Consider the following 17,732-nt stretch of genomic DNA (forward strand, 5'->3'; position numbering starts at 1 on the left):
CCACAAACAGTGAGTGAGGCAAGTGTTAGTAATTCCCTGCAGTAGTTATGCTCCTCTTCCTGCTTCTCCGTTTTCTCTTCCTCCCACAGATACACACTTCACTTTTTAATAGTTGTTTATGAGAGGCATCGCCCACCCTTAACCATAAGGTTTGGGTTTTTCGTTTTCGATAAGTTGGCTTTATTTATACGTAGGGGAGACCACAGTAACAGAATCGTTACCTTAAAATGGCTAAAAGAGAACAATGCCAGAAAGGGCGAACCGAACTCTAAAGTTCTTGGGTATGTTACAACAGGCATGGCTGTGGAATCTTGCCTAGGCCGAAGCTTACTTCAGGTGCAAAGGACATTCGCCTTTCTGTACTCTATTTGCACTAGTCTGTCACTGCACAGCCCTGTTGTAGGTTTGGAAGCGATTTGCATGAAGTCAGCGAAGTGGAGGAGATCCAGTTGCACAATGGTCATGGCAATGGAGTGAGAAAGGAGAGGCACCGAGAGGAAAGAAGTGGTGCTTTACAAAACGATAGGGAGAGGCTGAAGAGGGTGAGAAGGGGGAAGCATTGAGGTTTTGTTTTTTAAACAAGTTTTAACAAGGGAGAAAGAGTGAAGATGTATATAACGCACAAGCCAAAACCAAAATGCTTTTCTCAGCTCCCTTCTTGCTATACTCAAACCTGGTTTATACCGCCACATCTTTCCCCTCAGTGTCCTTGCAAGACTACGGGTATAATGAGGTCACTTTGCCAAACCTGAGCTGCCAACAAGCTCAGATATAAGATCTCTTCCCAGCTGCAGAGAGTCCTAGCTGAGCCTTTTAATTCTTCCCTCCAAACCTGCTTCCCGCTCCAGGATCGTGTTTGCCCCAGTGAAGATGGTGATGGTCCCCCCGCGCTATTACTGCGTCATCCTCAATCCAGTGGTCCGAGGAGCAGATGGTGCCGTTGAGCTCAATGTCGGGGGGCAGGTGCGGCTGAGGCATGCCGACCTAGAGATCAGACTGACTCAGGACCCTTTCCCTCTGTACCCAGGGGAAGAGCTACAGCAGGTAAGGACATGCGAGCTTCTTCTCTCCCCAGTGGGGCCCCATAGTGAGGGCACAATCAGAGGGCCATTAGATGTGGGGCACATGTGTTTGGGCCTACAGCTGTTAGCCGTGATGGTTCCATTAACCTCCATCATCACAGACAATACACATTTGAATAGCAATAGCTAGGATCATGAGCAGGACCTTGCGCCCAGATCCTGCTTGGGGGCTTCGCAGGGGCATGTGGTCTGCCGCTGTGAGAACAGGATCCTGGACCAGATAGGCCTTTGGCCTGATCCAGTGTGGTGTTCCTTTGAGATTCAGCATTTTGAGATTCTCCAGAGGAGCGGAACATAAGAAGTGCCTGGTGGATCAGGCCAGTTGCCCATTTCATCCAGCATCCTGTTCTTACAGTGGCCAGCCGGATGCCAGTGGAAATCTTCATGTGTTAATCCAAAAGCAGGACCTGAGCACAAAGCCTTTGACCTGGGAATTGTTCTGTTGCTATGACTCCCTTTGCTCACTGTCTCCCCCTCCCTCTCTCCAGGGTGTTACACCTCTGCAGGTCGTCCTGCCTAACACCGCCCTGCATCTGAAAGCCCTCTTGGACTTTGAGGATGACCATGGCGGCAAATACGTTGCTGGGGATGAATGGTTGTTTGAAGGGCCTGGTAAGTGAGAATAAACTGAAGTTCAGTTGTGGCACAAATGCTTGGTATGCAGAGAGTTCCAGGTTCGATGGCTGGCTTCCCCAGTTAAAAGGAACAGGTAGGAGTTGGTGTGAAGAGACTTCACCTGAGACTTTTGCCGGTCAGACTAGACCAGGGCTTCCCAAACTTGGTCTTCCAGTTTTGTTTTGTATGGACTACAATTCCCATCATCCCTGACTACTGGCCCTGGCTAACTAGGGATGATGGGATTTATAGTCCAAAACCAGCCAGAAACCCAAATTTGGGGAAACGCTGGACTAGACAATAGGTGGACCCAACAGCCTGGCCTGATGAAAGTTCATCTGTGTGGTTTGAGGCCCACCTTCTTGTATAACATCCTTGTTGTTCATAGGCACCTACATCCCACAAAAGGAGGTCGAAGTTGTGCAGACTATCCAGGCCACCATCATTCGGCCCAACCAAGCCATAAGACTTCAGGCACGGAAAGAGTGCAAGGACAGAGAGGGCAATAAGCGCGTGACAGGTATTCCTGCCATCCCACCTGCAGTCTTGTAAGGTGTTCTGTTTTTCCAATATGACCTGCCTTGTGACTCCCTCTTCTTCACAGGTGAGGAGTGGCTGGTGAAGCGGGTTGGGGCTTACCTGCCAGGCGTGTTTGAGGAAGTAGTTGATACCGTTGATGCCTATGTCCTGACTGAAAAGGTGAGTGATGAGCTTGTTGCCCCTCGTGGTGAGTGGAGGAGGCATGTGGGTCAAGTAGCTGAGCAAGGATGCTTTGTAGGCTATTGTTAAGAGTGCTCAGGGTCCATACTTTGGAGAACAGGGAATCGCAACAGCTCTGAGGGGAAAGTGATTACTCATCAGCTACCTCTTGGCTCTCCAGCCTAGGCACTTACAGTTGATTACCCTGCAGGTGGTTGAAAATACAATATTTTCAGAGTCAGAGCAAACAAGTGGGTGGGACAGCTTTTATTTTTGCCCCCCTCTGCTTCTCCCTCCCTGCTCATTAGACTGCCAGGGAAGAGGCCAATATCTTTTGCCAGAGCTCTGAACTGACCACTTGCAAAGTTTTTTTTTTAAATATATAATTCAGCTTAGGGCCATGTAAAATTAGGCAAAGGGCCTCAGATGGCTCACTTGTGCTCCAGCCCAGTGGTTCCCAATTAGCTAAGTACTGATGACCCCCTGTTTTTCAAAAGCCAAGCTGTTAAATAGTTCCTTTAAACAGCCTACCTAGACCATTCCCCATGCTCAGGGGTAGGCAACCTAAGGCACGGGGGGCGGATGCGGCCCAATTGCCTTCTCAGTCCGGCCCACGTATGGTCTGGGAATCAGCATGTTTTTACATGAGTAGAATGTGTCCTTTTATTTAAAATGCATCTCTGGGTTATTTGTGGGGCATAGGAATTTGTTTATTATTATTATTTTCAAAATATAGTCCGGTCTACCACATGGTCTGAGGGACGGACGGGTCCACGGCTGGAAAAGGTTGCTGACCCCTGCCCATGCTGCAGTTGGCGTGGCCACCTGTTGGTGACCACATGAACTGCAGAACATGATGGCACCTTAGGTTTTTATGTATATAGGAAGATATATACAGTCTATGCATGTGGGGGGGGGGGAACAGAATTTAAAATGGTCAAAAAGCCATGGAATGGATCACAGATTTTTTTTTAAAGCACATGTTCATTAATCTAGATAAAACCTGAGTTGTTACATAACTTCATCAGACTGAAGTTACGTATCTTTTTCCCCCTAATGCATCTGAATATTATTGAAGTATGATGGTACAGTATCACAGCTGGCTAGTAGAAAGTGATTGGCTACCACAGCCAGCCAGAATGACTAGTTGTGTCATTCTGTGTGTGTGGAGGTCACTTGTATGAAAAGTATGTGGAAAAACAATGGTGGCTTTCCCCACAAATTCATGCCATTGTCTTTTTTCCCCCTTCCCTCCTCATAGAAAGCACTGCACCTCCGGGCCTCAAAGACGTTCCGGGACTCCCAGGGTGTTACCCGGAAGACAGGAGAAGAGTGGCTGGTCACCATGGCTGACACCGAGGCCCACATCCCTGATGTTTACGAGGAAGTCCTGGGTGTTGTCGATATCACCACCTTGAACAGCTGCCAGTACTGCGTGGTTTGTGACCCAGTTGGAGCAGATGGCAAACCCCAGCTAGGACAGAAGAAGGTGATCAAGGTATGCACCCAAACTCACGTAGCACAGAGGACTTTGGGGGCACAGTACTTTAAATCTCAGAAAGCACCATGGGAGTTTCACACTAGTAATTACGGCCAATCTCTTTACACTGTAGGAGGGTGAATCTATTTATCTGTATACTGATATCAGGCAGGGGCCTGCTAAAAACTTCATTGTTTCACCAAGTCCAGGCATCTAATTTTAGCATGTGATATGTGGTTTTAGTGAGTACAAGTGTTTTATAATGTTGTGTGTGTTTTTGTGGTATTTTTAAATTATTGCTTTAGACTGTCTCGCATCACTTAGGAGGTCTTTTGTTCTAGTAAGTGGTATATACATTTTGTAAAATAGAATCGCCACGTTTCTCAAGCTGGCTGCCTCCCTCTCTGATTTCCTCCAACCCTCATTGCTGTTTCCGCAGGGGGAGATATCGTTCTTCCTGCAGCCTGGAGAGTGGCTGGAGCAGGGCATCCAAGACGTTTACATCCTTTCGGAAGAAGAGGGCCTCCTGCTCCGTGCCCTTCGCCCCTTGGAAGAAACAAACGAGGTAGGAGGACCTGAGCTTGCAGTGGGGGCAGGTCCGCTGGAGCACATGGGGCGCTGCTGCCCCATTGCGTGACCGCCAGCCCAACCAGTCCAGGGGCTGGCCCTGGCTGTCAGCAGCCTCCTCTTTAGTCTCGGCAGCAACAGCAGGTTGGGGGACAAAACTATGATTCCTTGGCTCTGCCTCTCATTGGCTCTGGCCTCCCTGCCTTCTGCCCTCCCAGTGCTAATCGGCACCGGCCACCCCTGTGAGCTTGTGCTTGCGCCAGGGGAAAAGACTGGTGGCATCAACGCAGGTGGGCACGGGAGGAGCCATTTCCCCCTGTTGTCTTTCTCCCTCGCACCCAGGACGGAGAGGAGGTTACGCACAAGCCGGGTGACCGTTGGCTGATCCGGGGGCCCCTGGAGTACGTGCCGCCGGCCGAGGTGGAAGTGCTGGAGCGGCGCCACTCCATCCCGCTGGCTGAGAACGAGGGCATCTATGTGCGGGATATCAAGACGGGGAAGGTGAGTGGAGCAGGCAAGACAGCGGTTACCGGATATCGGCTGCTCCTGGAGAAGCCTCTACGCAGCGCAGCCTAAACACACCAATTAGCAGCACCCTTGAGACACACACACCTCCAGAGGTCACTGCTAACAAAAGTATCGTGGCACTCTGGACACAGTTTGTGTATTTGTGTACATTATTTATTAACCGTTCTTCAGTTGAAGCTTAAGAGCAGGCCTCTCTCTCTCTCACTCACTCACTCTCTCACACACACACACGTGTAAAAGATATCATATGACTTCTATTCTGGTGCCTTGGTTGTGGTCCTTTGCAGGGATTAGAGAGAGAGTCCCTTGAATATGATCCTCTGCTAGAAGCAATGCTGAAGGTCATTTTCCGCCGGCAGGAGACCCCAGTAAAACGTCCCTCCAGCAATCCAGCTGTTTTGCTGTTTCGCTGGAGAGGGTGTCAGGAAAGAGCCCCCCGTGGCACTCCTGGAGGGACTGTGTTCAAGTCAAAGGGTTCCAGGGTCAGATTTTCCCAACTCTTTCTGAGCTTATTGGGGCAGCTGAACCGAAGCTTGCTCTCTGATCCCCGGAAAGCGCACAACCCCCTCAGAAAACTTTAAGGAATTAGAGGCATTTCTCTTGGCATGGAGGTTGCACACCGTTGGAATAGCTAGGACAGGTTTTTCCAGAAAGGTTGGTTGCCCATGCATGGTCAGTTGTACTTCCTGGGCGCCATAGGGTTGCTCAACACTATAGAGGGTGGTCAGAGGTCCTTCGAGAAGGAACCATTATGAGGAATTGTGGTTCCTTTCTTATGCTGTGTAACAGAATGTGCCTCAAACCAGCCCACTAGTTTCTCCTTCCACATGATGGGGAAGACTACTGCTCTCAAGGCAAGACATTCGCTACTTGATGTAGAGTGGTGCCCCGCAAGACGAATGCCTCGCAAGACGAAAAACCCGCTAGACGAAAGGTTTTCCGTTTTTCGAGGCGCTTCGCAAGACGAAAACGTCTTGCGAGTTTTTCCCCTCCCCCCCTTTTTCTAAGACGCTAATAGCCGCTAAGACGCTAATAGCCGCTAAACCGCTAATAGCGCTAATCCGCTAATAGGGATGCTTCGCAAGACGAAAAAACCGCTAGACGAAGAGACTCGCAGAACGGATTATTTTCGTCTTGCGAGGCACCACTGTAACACTCTCCAGTTAAGAGTGCCTAATTGGGTTCCTTTCCTCTGTCATTATTTTTTCAAATATATTGAGAAAAAAGTATACTTTCCAATGCTTAGTATGTTTGTTGGTTATTTGTTCCTTGCTTTTGTACTTGCTCCCCCCCACAAAAATAATAAAAATGAATTGCCAAAAAGAAAGAAAAAGCATTTGAAAGAAAGAAGCCATTTTGTTTGCTAGGCTGTGTAAAGTGAATATATAATATTCCAGGTTATTCTGGTAGGCTTTTCAGCCAATGATGTTATTGCAGCATATTCCAATCTATTGTACCAGAGCTCAGCATAGTTCCTGACTGTGCGCGCTCTCTCTCTCTCTCTCTCTCGCGCGCTCTCTCTCTCTCTCTCTCTCTCTCTTTCTCTCACAGGTCCGAGCTGTAATTGGCCACACTTACATGCTGTCTCAGGATGAGGAGCTGTGGGAGAAGGAGCTTCCGCCCCACGTGGAGGCCTTGTTGACTGTCGGAAGGGACGCTGTTGTTGATCGTTCCAGGGATACATCTGAAGGGGGCACTGGGGCGGCCCGTGACCGGACTCGGGTCGTGACCTACCACGTCCCCCACAATGCCGCAGTGCAAGTGTACGACTACAAGGAGCGGAAGTCCAGGTGAGAGGACCAATGAGGGAGTGTGAGATTTCCCTCCACCCTTGGAAGAAAGCTAAACATGAAATATGAGGGGAGCAGTATGTTATTTGAGGGTCTTGCTTAACTCAGTAATTGGGAAGCCCATGTTCTTCCATTATGTTGTTGGACTACAACTCCCATTGTTCCTGTTCCTTGGCCTTGCTGGGCTGGAGCTGGTGGGACTTGGGTGCCTGCTGACCACAAGTTCCCCCACCCCTGGCTTACATTTGGGAATTAATTTCAGGAATTTGTGGCCTCTGACCCGACAGGAAGCCTTTCCTCCTTAATCGTAGGTGGAGGGGTTGCTGGTCTGTTCTGTGGGAGTTTCCCACAAGGCAAAGCATCGCCCTGAGAAGCTCTGAGTGAGCTTTTTCTTGGCAACGGCTGATGGTGGAATGAAGCCTTAGCAGCCCCACCCTCCCAATTTGAACTTGCTCCTCTAAGCCCCCTTCCCCTTGCCTGAGAAGGGTGGCTCCTCAAAGAGCCAACCCTTTGGCCTGAAGGCGGCAGGCATTCCTGCTTTGTTTTGTGGCCTCTCGCCTGGCATTCTCCCTGTGGCAGACTCTTCAGGTGAACTGGGCTTGGAGGAAGGCGCCTGTAAGGGGTTCTGCAGGCCCCTGGCTAGCAACCTCTGGTTCTGTATCGGGAAACCTTGGCCAGTGACATGGCAGCCCTAGTTTCTGCTAGTTCCACCTGCTCTGTCTCTGTGCTTGTTCCAAGAGCCTTGGCACCAAAAGCAGATGGTGTGACTAAGGTTTCTTCTAGGCGAGCTCTCTTGTTCATTTTTCATTCATTTGCCTGCATCCTTTTGTGTTCATATCCCGCCTTTCCCTCAAGGAACTCGAGATAGCATCCATGGCTCTTGCACATGTGCATACACACATTTTTATTTTATTTTATTTTTGCCGCAACCCTGCAATGTAGGTTAGGTTGAGAGCTCGTTCCTCACTTATTGTTTCCCAATGAGCTTTTGACAGCATGGTTGCCTTACAGCGGGTTTATTCTGCCCAGGATGGGCAGGCAAAGCTGTATTGAACCTTCTGAGGGCTTCTGTGAGGCCCACAGGCTCCTTATAGTTAGAGAGTTTCTCTAGAAGACTAGAATTAATGAAAGGAAGCCACTAATGAAAGGACCTCCTAACATGGGATCAGGTGTTTTCAAAACTGGGGGCGATTCATCACTCATCCTACTCTTAATAAGAAGCCGCAAAACAAGTGGAAACATTTTATGAACCTTGTGGGAGACCTTTTCTGAACAGGACTTCCTTGTGAGTAAGCATTTTGAAAGGACTGAGGTCATAAAGACAGGCATCGCTGGTCAGTTCTGTGCTGCTCTAAATGCTTTGCGAAATCCCGCTTTTTACTCCACTTCTGTTGTGGAAAATCAGTGTCTCAGCAGGACCAAATGAGTTTAGGGTGGATGGCAGTTCTGTCCTTGGGAACATCTCTGATGTAGGCGGGCTGTGAAGGTCTGTGCTGGTGGAGGTGCCATGTTCCTTTCAAGAGTTCATTTTCAAGTCAGTTGGAAGTGAAGTTTAATGCCCCCCCTTTTATTCCCCCTCAGGGTGGTCTTTGGGCCAGAACTTGTGCTTCTGGGTCCAGATGAACAGTTCACGGTGCTCAGCCTGTCGGGGGGCCGACCCAAGCGCCCCCATGCTCGCCGCGCCCTCTGCCTCCTCCTGGGGCCGGATTTCTGCACTGATGTTGTCACCATTGAAACGGCTGACCATGCCCGCCTGCAGCTGCAGCTGGCTTACAACTGGTGAGTTGGAGACTACTGCTGAAGGGAGGCCGAAGGGAGACCCTCAGGTGGGCCAGGAGGGGGTTGTGCTGGGGGGTGGGGACATGTTGATAACAGTATGGAGGGCTGAAAGTACAGTGCTACCTCAGGTTACAGACACTTCAGGTTACAGACTCCGCTAACCCAGAAATAGTACCTCGGTTTAAGAACTTTACCTCAGGATGAGAACAGAAATCGTGTGGCGGGAGTAGGAGGCCCCATTAGCTAAAGTGGTACCTCAGGTTAAGAACAGTTTCAGGTTAAGAATGGATCTCCGGAACGAATTAAGTTCTTAACCCGAAGTACCAGTGTATGCACAGAACTGAGTATTTTTGTTTCTTTTTTATGTTATCTATAACTCTTCCAGCGCACGCAGGCATACACTGTGTACCTTATTCTCCTCCCAGAATTCATGTGGTTTTTTTGAAGCCTCTGGGTTAGCTCAGTTGGTAAAACATGAGATTCTTAATCTCAGGGTTCTGGGTTCAAGCCTCACATTGGGTGAAAGAATCCTGCATTGCAGGGGGTTGGGCCAGGTGACCCCTGAGGCCCCTTCTAACTCCATAATTCTATGAAATAAAACAGGATGGGGGAAGACGCATGTGTCTTTACAGTTCACGTGTAAAGCAAACGTGGGGTGTATTTCTTTTTTAAACGAGAAAGAACACATGATGGAGTGGAGGGCAACCCGCCCCTCGCTCCCCAGATTTATTCTCCACCTTCCCTCATTGTGCCCTGTAGTATTTAAGCCATTTCTCCCAGTCCTCTGGCTCAGTTCCAGCATGGCAGACAGGCTGGAAGGAAACCGGCCAAAAGAAAACTACGGTACTTCACACAGCAAGGCTGCAGCAAAGTGTGTTGTGTGTACCAGGGAGAAGCTGTCATTTCCACCCCTCACTCATTCCTGGTCTGGGTGTGTGTGTGTGTTTTGAAATAGACCCTGACCCACTTATGTAAGTAAAAGGGCAGAAACACAAACATGTCTCCACTGCATTTTATATGGCACAAAGTAATTTTTTCAGCAGGATCACAATGGATAAAATGTGAGTTGGAGGGAAGGAATGAGGTGGGGCCATGGGAGGTCAGGTCAAGTTGGCTAAGAGTTGTGGGAGATGACAGATAACAGTATCTGTCAGGGAAGACAAGTGTGTTTTGCTTGAAGTCCCGTTCCATAAGTACTGGAAGGTGGTGGTGCCAAGGCAGGCAGGCTCTCTGAACCTTGACTGCACACTGCTGCTGTCATGTATTTTTTTATTTGTTTATACAACTGAGGACTATCAAGTATATCCACCAATTTCCCCCCTCAGGCACTTTGAGATCCCCTCTGCTGCTGAAGCTTCCCGCCTGTTTAGCGTCCCAGATTTTGTTGGTGACGCCTGCAAGACCCTGGCCTCGCGTATCCGGGGGGCTGTGGCTGCCGTCACTTTTGACGACTTCCATAAGGTGAGCTGTGTTTTCCTCCTTGACTTCCTGTCACTCGGAGGGCACAAATACTTATATGTCTCTATTTTTTCCCCTTTCTGTTTGGGGGGGGGGGGAACCCTTAGTCCTGTATTCATCAAAATCCATGGCCAGACCAATATATTTTGCTGCCTAAGGCAAAGTGGCAGGTCTTGGTTTTGCATTGTCATTTCCCCAGTTCATTATACTAATGCGTTCGCTGGCGCGGAAGTTGTGAAATGCTATTTCTTACTGGAAATAAATGTTGCCAGAACTCGAACCGCCTGATCTGTGCTGCCGTGTTTGGCTTCGATGGGGAAGGGACCATGCGCGGCTCCCTCCGATTCGCCCCCAACGGCCTCGTCATCAGCAGCATTGACATCCAGAGTGTGGAGCCCGTGGACCAGAGGACGCGAGATGCCCTCCAGAAAAGCGTCCAGCTGGCTATCGAGATCACCACCAACTCTCAGGAGGCAGCTGCCAAGTAGGGAACCTCTCCGGGGGCGGGGCGGGGGGGGGGCCTCAAGCTGACTCTTCCCCAGCTATGCTCCAATCCATGTGACACTTCCTTGGCCAAAGCATTGCCTGGTCCCTCCTCCTCTTTGGCCTGTTATTCCTGTTCCCCTGTTAGGACAAAATGTCCATGAAACAACCATCTGTCCAGAATTCTGACTCTGGAGCATCATGCTACATGCAGTGTCATTTTGGAAAATCCTTAGAAATCATGCTAGTTGCTTTTTTAAAAAAAACAAAACCCAATGTAATTCATAGCAACTTAAGACAACATGAAAACCACCCTAAAAATAAAACAGAAAAATCTAAAACTCATTCCTTTTATAAAAAGGCAGGACTGTTTTCTATATCCAGTCGGTGCGCACACATCCAGTATTTTGCATGTACATGGCATGTAGATTTCAAAATCCTGTACCAAATTAAAGCTGGTCTTTGTGGCCACCAGGAATTACACAGTTATAGCTCTTTTTCCATCCAAGATTAGCTCCTAGAGTAGCTCTCAATTAAAACTCACGCAAGTGGTACAATAAAATTAGGGGTTTGGGAGGGGATGATCTCTTCGGTCCAGACCCCGGGCTCTGCTCTGCTCTCATTCAAAGACAAGCAGCCCTCTCTGCTGGGCAAACGAAACAGCTGTACACACCCCTCTTGTGTCCTGTTGCTTGTTCGGCTTTAGCTAGCTGCGTGAAGAGGCAAGGAGCTAAACCGGGCTCTGCAACCACCGGAAATCTGATTCGGGCATCTCTCTGGCTTCTGAAATTTCAGCAGGTCATTGAGGTGCCGCACTTTCAAGCATGTCTTGGCAGCTGCATGGGCAGTTTAAGGCTTCCCAAGCTCCTTTCTTGACTCCATCCAAGTGTCCACATCTATTGCTTTCCAAACATCCAAGCCCCACAAGGAGTTTTTCCTATTCACTCGCCCCTCTCCATCTTCCTGACCCTTCCACAGGTGGCAAGTGGTCTCTCCCACACCCTTTCCCTTTCAGACCACCAGAGCTTCAGACCAAGAGAGGAGGGCAGCAACTTTTTTGCAGTCCTTCAAATGGATGAATCTCTGCCCTGCCCACTCTGACCTTCTGTTTTTTCCTTCTCTGACACCATTTTCTTTCCCCCACATCTCAGGCACGAAGCAGAGAGGCTGGAGCAAGAGGCTCGTGGGCGTCTTGAGCGGCAGAAAATCCTTGACCAGGCCGAGGCCGAACGGGCCCGGAAGGAGCTGCTGGAGCTGGAAGCACTGAGGTGAGCAAGTCAGGATTGAGAAGGGGCCAACCCTGAAGTGGCCCGGAGCGTCGCATGGGCCCGGTGGCAGATAACGCCATGGGGGGCTTCACCTTCCCTCCCTCCTCTCCCCACAGCACAGCGGTCGAGAGCACCGGGGCGGCAAAGGCTGAAGCCCAGTCACGGGCAGAAGCCGCCCGGATTGAAGGTGAAGGGGCAGTACTGCAGGCCAAGCTGAAGGCCGAAGCTACAGCCATAGAGACGGTGAGCTCCTCTGCGTCCTCTTGTGGTTCTTTCCTAGTCTTGCCTCCCTCTTGGCGCCAAGACAATGGCGGCTCTCCTGTTCCCCTCTCTAGCAAAGGGCAGTGGTACCTTGGTTCTCGAACTTAATCCATTCTGGGAGTCCATTTGACTCCCAAAACCATTCGAAAACTAAAGTGTGGCTTCCAGTTGGCTGCAGGAGCTTCCTGCACTCAATCGGAAGCCACGTTCGCAAACTGGAACACTTCCAGGGTTGCGGCGTTCAGGAGCCGATTTGTTCGCCAGCTAAGCCGTTCAGGAACCAAGGTACCACTGTGCTGCGGGCTGCTGGGAAAACTCATCTGAAAACTATGTTGACTGCTATAATTTCTTCTTCTTTTTTGTATTCTTTTTAAAAAAATCTCCAAAGCATTTGTCACCAAACATTTTTTTATACATACACAGTTTTTTCTTGACTTCCCACCCCTCCTTTCCTGATGTTTGTTTTTTAACTCCTTTTTATTAACTGTTTCAATAATCCACAGCTTCTGTTTCAAATCTTGCCTGCCACTTCATGTATGGGTGATAATTTGATAGATAAATCCATCTGTGGTTTCATTTCCTCCTTAAACACTTCATCATTGTGCCCTTGTAATTTAGCAGTCAATTTCGCCATTTTTCCAACTGCTATAATTTCCCTCCCAACTGTCAGAAGCTTGCTTACTCTCCTCCTTTCTGTGCTTAACTCATAACTGCACCTTTAGCCTAATAATAGCGTTGTTTTGGTTCTCTGTTTTGTAAGCACAGTTCTCTAGCGCTTGCCAGGGTTGGGGCATTTTGCTACAGTAGTGGATTTTTTTGCACGGAGATAGAGTTGAGTTGGATGGCATGCTGAGATCCATTTCAGCTCTAGCATTCTACCCTTGTCTGAGTGGAATTAAAAATTCCTGATTAAGAAAATGTTTCTTAATCAATACATCAAGAACACTACACTCAGGAACGCCTGACCTGGAGGACTTTTTAAATTCCATGGCTCAGCTATTCCAGGAGCCCTTGGCTCGGTGGCTCCTTTGGTAAGCTCTAGGCCCTGGCAGATGCCCACATTTGTTTAGAAGAAATGATGGCTGTATTAGTGGCACGTTTGAATATTTAAATACATTGACTGGATTCAGAAGTGCCTTTCTGTATACAGAAGCCATCTTCCTCTTGTCGAAGTGGGGCCTCTCTTTATACCCTTGTCTCCAGGACATCAGGAAAGAAAAGTGGAAAATAATAATAATAAATGCTTTTCCTTTGGTGTAAAACTCTTCCATAATTGGAAGTATGAGACCCAATTATTAAGATTGCATGCCACACGCTGCACTACTTCTGGGCTCTTGTGCAGATGTTTTAACTTAGAGCTGGCTTAAAAACTGTGGCCCTCCAGATGTTGGTGAATTCCCAACTCAAGCTACCTTGAGTCCTGCCAGGGGAAAAAGCGACGTATAGATAAATCTGCAATAATATATAATAATCGGCCACCATGGTCAGTGGCAAGGAATGGTGGGAGTTGTAATCCAAGGCCATCTGCTCCTGGTCTAAGGAACCGTGCTAGTGGACTGCTTTGGCTTCCACTCAGATGTTTGGATCCAAACCAATGTGTCCTCCTAGGTGCAATGTTTATTTCAGAAAAACAACCCAAACCCTTTTATGCTGGTTGTCATTGTCCCATGTGCTGAGCATGTTGTGCACTCTCTTCCCCACCATCCCTTGCAGGAATCTGAACTGAAGCGCCTGGACCAAGCGCGAGAGCAAGAGCTGCGCTTCTGCAAGACTCAGGCCGAGCTGGACGTGGCTCGGGCAGAGGCTCTGGCTGCTGTTGAAGTGAAGAAATTTGAGGCGGTGATAAATGCGCTGGGGGCCAGCACTATCCGTGACATTGCTGTGGCCGGCCCAGAGATGCAGGTGAGAAGCGAGGAGAGGAGAGAGGGTTCTGGAGCAATAGGGAGGGGTTCTTTAGAAGTGTGTCACTTTTATTAGGGAAGGAGCCATAGCTCAGTCGCAAAGCTTGTGCTTGGTCCCAGTTCAGTCCTTGCTAGCGACTTCCGTTAGGAAGGATCTGGCAACAGGTGATGGCCTGCTAGGTGGAGTAGAAGATAACTGAGCTTTTTCTAAAGCAAGTAACTTAACCTGGTCTAAGGACTTGAGGGATGTGGGGGGCAAAACAGAACCTGAGTGTTCGCAACAGGGAATCCTAAGAGGTTGCTATGTTTTGGCCAAAGGGATTGATGAATTATCTCACTAATCTTGGGCAAGGTCCTTGAGCGGGTGGTCGCGGACCAGATCCAGGCATTCTTGGAGGAAAATGATTTTCTAGATCCATTTCAGTCGGGGTTCAGGTCTGGTTTTGGCACAGAAACTGCTTTGGTTGCCCTGTATGATGACCTCTGTTGGGAGAGAGACAGGGGAAATGTGTCCCTGTTAATTCCCCTCGACGTCTCAGTGGCTCTCAATACCATTGACCACTGTATCCTTCTGGAGTTAGGAGTGGGTAGCCCTGAGTGCCCAGCTGCACCCCTATCTGCAGAGGGGTAGCCTAAGTTTGGTTCTCTGTGCTCTGGTAACCTCTAGATAAGATTACTGCAAGGCATTATATGTGGGGCTGCCTCTGAAGGTGGTTTGGAAATTTCAGCTGGTGCAGAATTTGGCAGCCAGGCTGCTCACCTGGGCAAGATGATTTGAGCATATTACACTGATCATGGCCCGACTCCACTGGCTGCCAATGAGTTTCTGGGCCCAATTCAAAGTGCTGGTTTTGACCTTTAAAGCTTTAAATGGCTCAGGACTACCTCTCCCCATATGACCCAACCTGGACCCTGCAATCATCCTCTGAGGCCTTCTTCATGTGACTCCTCCATGAGATGTCTGGAGGGTGGCAACACAGGAATGGGCCATTTCTGTGGTGGCTCCCCATTTGTGGAATGCCCTCTCCAGGGAAGCTTGCCTGGTGCCTTCATTTACATATCTTTAGGCACCAGGTGAAGATGTTTCTCTTTAACTAGGCTTTTGGCTGATTGATGTTCTATGCCTTTTAAAATGTCTTAGTGGGAGGGGGGGTTATTGGTTTTTGTTATTTTATTTTATGTTCTCATTTTATGTTTTTAGGTTGTGCCCTGTGATCTTTGGATGAAGGGTGGTATACAGATTTAATTATATTATTATTAATAAAATAAATTATCTTCCATGCAGGCAAAACTACTCCAAGGCCTGGGCATTCAATCCACACTCATCACAGATGGTTCTTCCCCTATCAACCTTTTTACAGCTGCAGGAGGATTGTTGGGGATTTTGCCCAAGCCTTCTGAGACCTGATAGATCCAGGAGATGGATGCTTCCCTTCCGGATGAAAGCTTTCTTTAAGTACCTTTGCAAACAACATAGAATGTAATAATTTTCCCAGGCCATTGGAGCCTCCTTTGAATGTGCCTTTTTTTTTTGTACAAGTATACAATAAACACTAAAGCAATCTACTCCATGTAATCGCCTTACTCATTTTCATTTAAAGTATGGAGTTGTCGTCTTGTGGGAACATTGATCCTGGGTTTGTTGGGGGTGGGTGGGAAGAATCTTGGCTTTTAAGTGAAGGCCGGAAAGGAGGGAGTGTTGGTCAGAAATGGGAGGCACATCCATTGTGAGGTCATAGAAAGTGGGTGTGGCCAGGAGAGCAGCTATGCTGAGCAGAGGGCAATTTCTGCTACTCCAGCTCCTGTACATTTTTACAAATCTCTCCGAGCTGATCCTGAGTAGTCCTCTGCTTGTGACAGGTATACACAGGTCTTCCTCCACTGGGCCTCCTTCCACCCCACTCATCCCCAGCAGCAGTGAGTGCTGCAGAAGTGACCATGGCTCAGTGCTATTCCTTTCAGGCAGAAGATCGCAGGATCAGTTTCTGCATCTCCCGTGAAAAGGGTCTGGAGTAGGAGATGATGGGGAAGACCTTGCACCTGAGATGCTGGAGAGCTGCTGCCAGTTGGGGTAGACAATACTGATCTAGGTTTAAAGCTGCTTCCTAGACCTTGCCTTATGAACCCTGGGATGTTTCATCTGGCTGTGTGAAGGGTCTCTCCACAGTATAATTTTGACCCTGGGCATTTCCACGCTACTCATTTTAAACTGCTTTAATTGAAAGCCATAACAGGGAGTCCTTGGATTCTGATCTAGAAACGTGTCAACAATCTTGCATTATTTTTATATGGCTAAGGATGGTTCCAGCCCTGAACCAACCAAGTTAAGGCCCTTTGAAACTACATGTTATACTTGTTGAAGTGATATGGTTACTGCCAAAATTCCCCATTACCGCAGTAGCTTCCAAGTAGGCTCTCAGGGGAGATTATTGTCCCAATAAGGTTCTGATGATGTTGGGTTGCTGAGGCCTCTTTCCTTCTCCACGTTCATCTTGCAGGGCAGATTGTAGCAGGAAACATTTGCTGCTTTTTAACTTCCTCTCTTGCCCAAGCAAAGTAAAGGGCTGTGTGGGGCAACTGTTTGCGAGGCCAAAAGGAGTTTGCGGTGGGTTGTGGGGGCCTAAATCAGGGATACGATAAAGCATTAGTGTTGTGTGGCTGGCTGGAAGAGAAATATTCATTGCTGCTGCAATGCAAGGGCGTGACTGTTTGTGGAACAGGAAATTAGTAGCAAATGTTTCTTGGAAAACAGATTTTTGTGTGTGCTTGTGTATGTAATGAGGTAAATGTACTAAGCACAGGAATGCTAAATGTTCCCACTGATGGGAGGTGCTTTTGGGGCCCACAGCTCGTGCAGGAAACCCGGGGAATGCCACTGAGGCGGATTTGTCCCGACATCAGCCGCTCTGGTTTGATTATCCCGACACGGATGAGAAGAAGATCCTTGCCGTTTACAAGCTCATTGGAGAGCAGCCTGAGTTTATTCCCCCAAGTGAGTCCCCCTGCCACTCCTGTCTCTTGACCCTCTCTCAAACGCTCCCTCCCCAATAGCACCTACAGGGGAGGTGGCTGAGCACAGCCTTTGCAGGAACCAAGTCCCAGCAGGTGCAATCCCTGGCATCTCCAGGTTAGAGCTGGGAAAGATCCAGAGCGCCACTGATGGCCTGAGTTGACCATATTAGGCTAGCTGGACTAATGACCTGATTCACCCTGCTCTATGCCTAACCTCTGCTGTCCTCCCTTTCCAGAATGATTCAGGGCTGCTTTGGGCTTCCTCCTCCTTGCCCTAGCTCTGCTCTAGCCTTGCCCCATTTCCCCATGACAAACCAACCCTCCTCTTCTCTGTCCCCTACAGGTTCATTCCCTCACCAGCTGCGTTATATCCTAGTGGGATCCATTATACTCATCCTGCTGTTCTTCCTCTATCAGATCATATCTAAAGTGTACGTGTCGTTTTGGTCGGTGTATGTTATGCTGCAAGTATTCTCCCTGCCTCCTTATTGCCTTTGGATTTCATTATTTACTCCCACCTCCACGGATGGAATGACACCCCCTCCCCTCCTTCTTATTCCGCAATTTCATTCAGGATCTTCAAGAAGTCAAATGCAGGATAAACATCCAGGTGATCAGCAGATACGGCTCTGTAGCCAGCCAACCACTCTTTGTCTTTTCCTCTGTTCAATAAAAGGCTATTGAATGAGGGGTTTTTTTACAATTGGTGTGATGTGCCAATGGAAAATCAAAGGGGGAAGGAGAGCTGGGATTGGCAGGTTTGGTTTATGGGGCACACGAGGGCTTAAACAGCAGACAGACCTGAGTTC

At 48.7% G+C, this 17,732-nt stretch overlaps 2 protein-coding genes across 10 annotated transcripts in view; both read left to right on the forward strand.

The window, feature by feature from the left end:
* The window catches only part of MVP (major vault protein), a 26,817-nt gene extending 11,340 nt beyond the window's left edge, over window positions 1-15,477 (forward strand). For all 9 annotated transcript variants that reach the window (XM_081836878.1, XM_081836882.1, XM_081836877.1 and 6 more), the window contains 15 exons: window positions 849-1,044; window positions 1,571-1,694; window positions 2,086-2,217; window positions 2,302-2,396; window positions 3,658-3,894; window positions 4,316-4,441; window positions 4,786-4,944; window positions 6,523-6,761; window positions 8,343-8,540; window positions 9,866-10,001; window positions 10,271-10,482; window positions 11,633-11,749; window positions 11,866-11,992; window positions 13,724-13,912; window positions 15,197-15,477. In XM_081836878.1, the coding sequence (XP_081693004.1) occupies window positions 849-1,044; window positions 1,571-1,694; window positions 2,086-2,217; window positions 2,302-2,396; window positions 3,658-3,894; window positions 4,316-4,441; window positions 4,786-4,944; window positions 6,523-6,761; window positions 8,343-8,540; window positions 9,866-10,001; window positions 10,271-10,482; window positions 11,633-11,749; window positions 11,866-11,992; window positions 13,724-13,912; window positions 15,197-15,319 (2,410 nt within the window). In that variant the 3' untranslated portion in view covers window positions 15,320-15,477. The remainder of the gene's footprint in view (window positions 1-848; window positions 1,045-1,570; window positions 1,695-2,085; window positions 2,218-2,301; window positions 2,397-3,657; window positions 3,895-4,315; window positions 4,442-4,785; window positions 4,945-6,522; window positions 6,762-8,342; window positions 8,541-9,865; window positions 10,002-10,270; window positions 10,483-11,632; window positions 11,750-11,865; window positions 11,993-13,723; window positions 13,913-15,196) is intronic.
* Window positions 15,478-15,660: 183 nt separating this feature from the next.
* Window positions 15,661-17,611, forward strand: LOC309327589 (fertilization-influencing membrane protein). The gene is made up of 4 exons (XM_081836902.1): window positions 15,661-15,828; window positions 16,760-16,903; window positions 17,267-17,354; window positions 17,498-17,611. The coding sequence occupies exons 1-4, from the start codon at window positions 15,678-15,680 to the stop codon at window positions 17,523-17,525; spliced, it is 411 nt and encodes a 136-aa protein (XP_081693028.1). The 5' UTR covers window positions 15,661-15,677; the 3' UTR covers window positions 17,526-17,611.
* Window positions 17,612-17,732: the final 121 nt, after the last annotated feature.

The sequence above is a fragment of the Podarcis erhardii genome (genome assembly GCF_964252035.2).
Source record: "Podarcis erhardii genome assembly, chromosome: 13".
Taxonomy (NCBI): domain Eukaryota; kingdom Metazoa; phylum Chordata; class Lepidosauria; order Squamata; family Lacertidae; genus Podarcis; species Podarcis erhardii.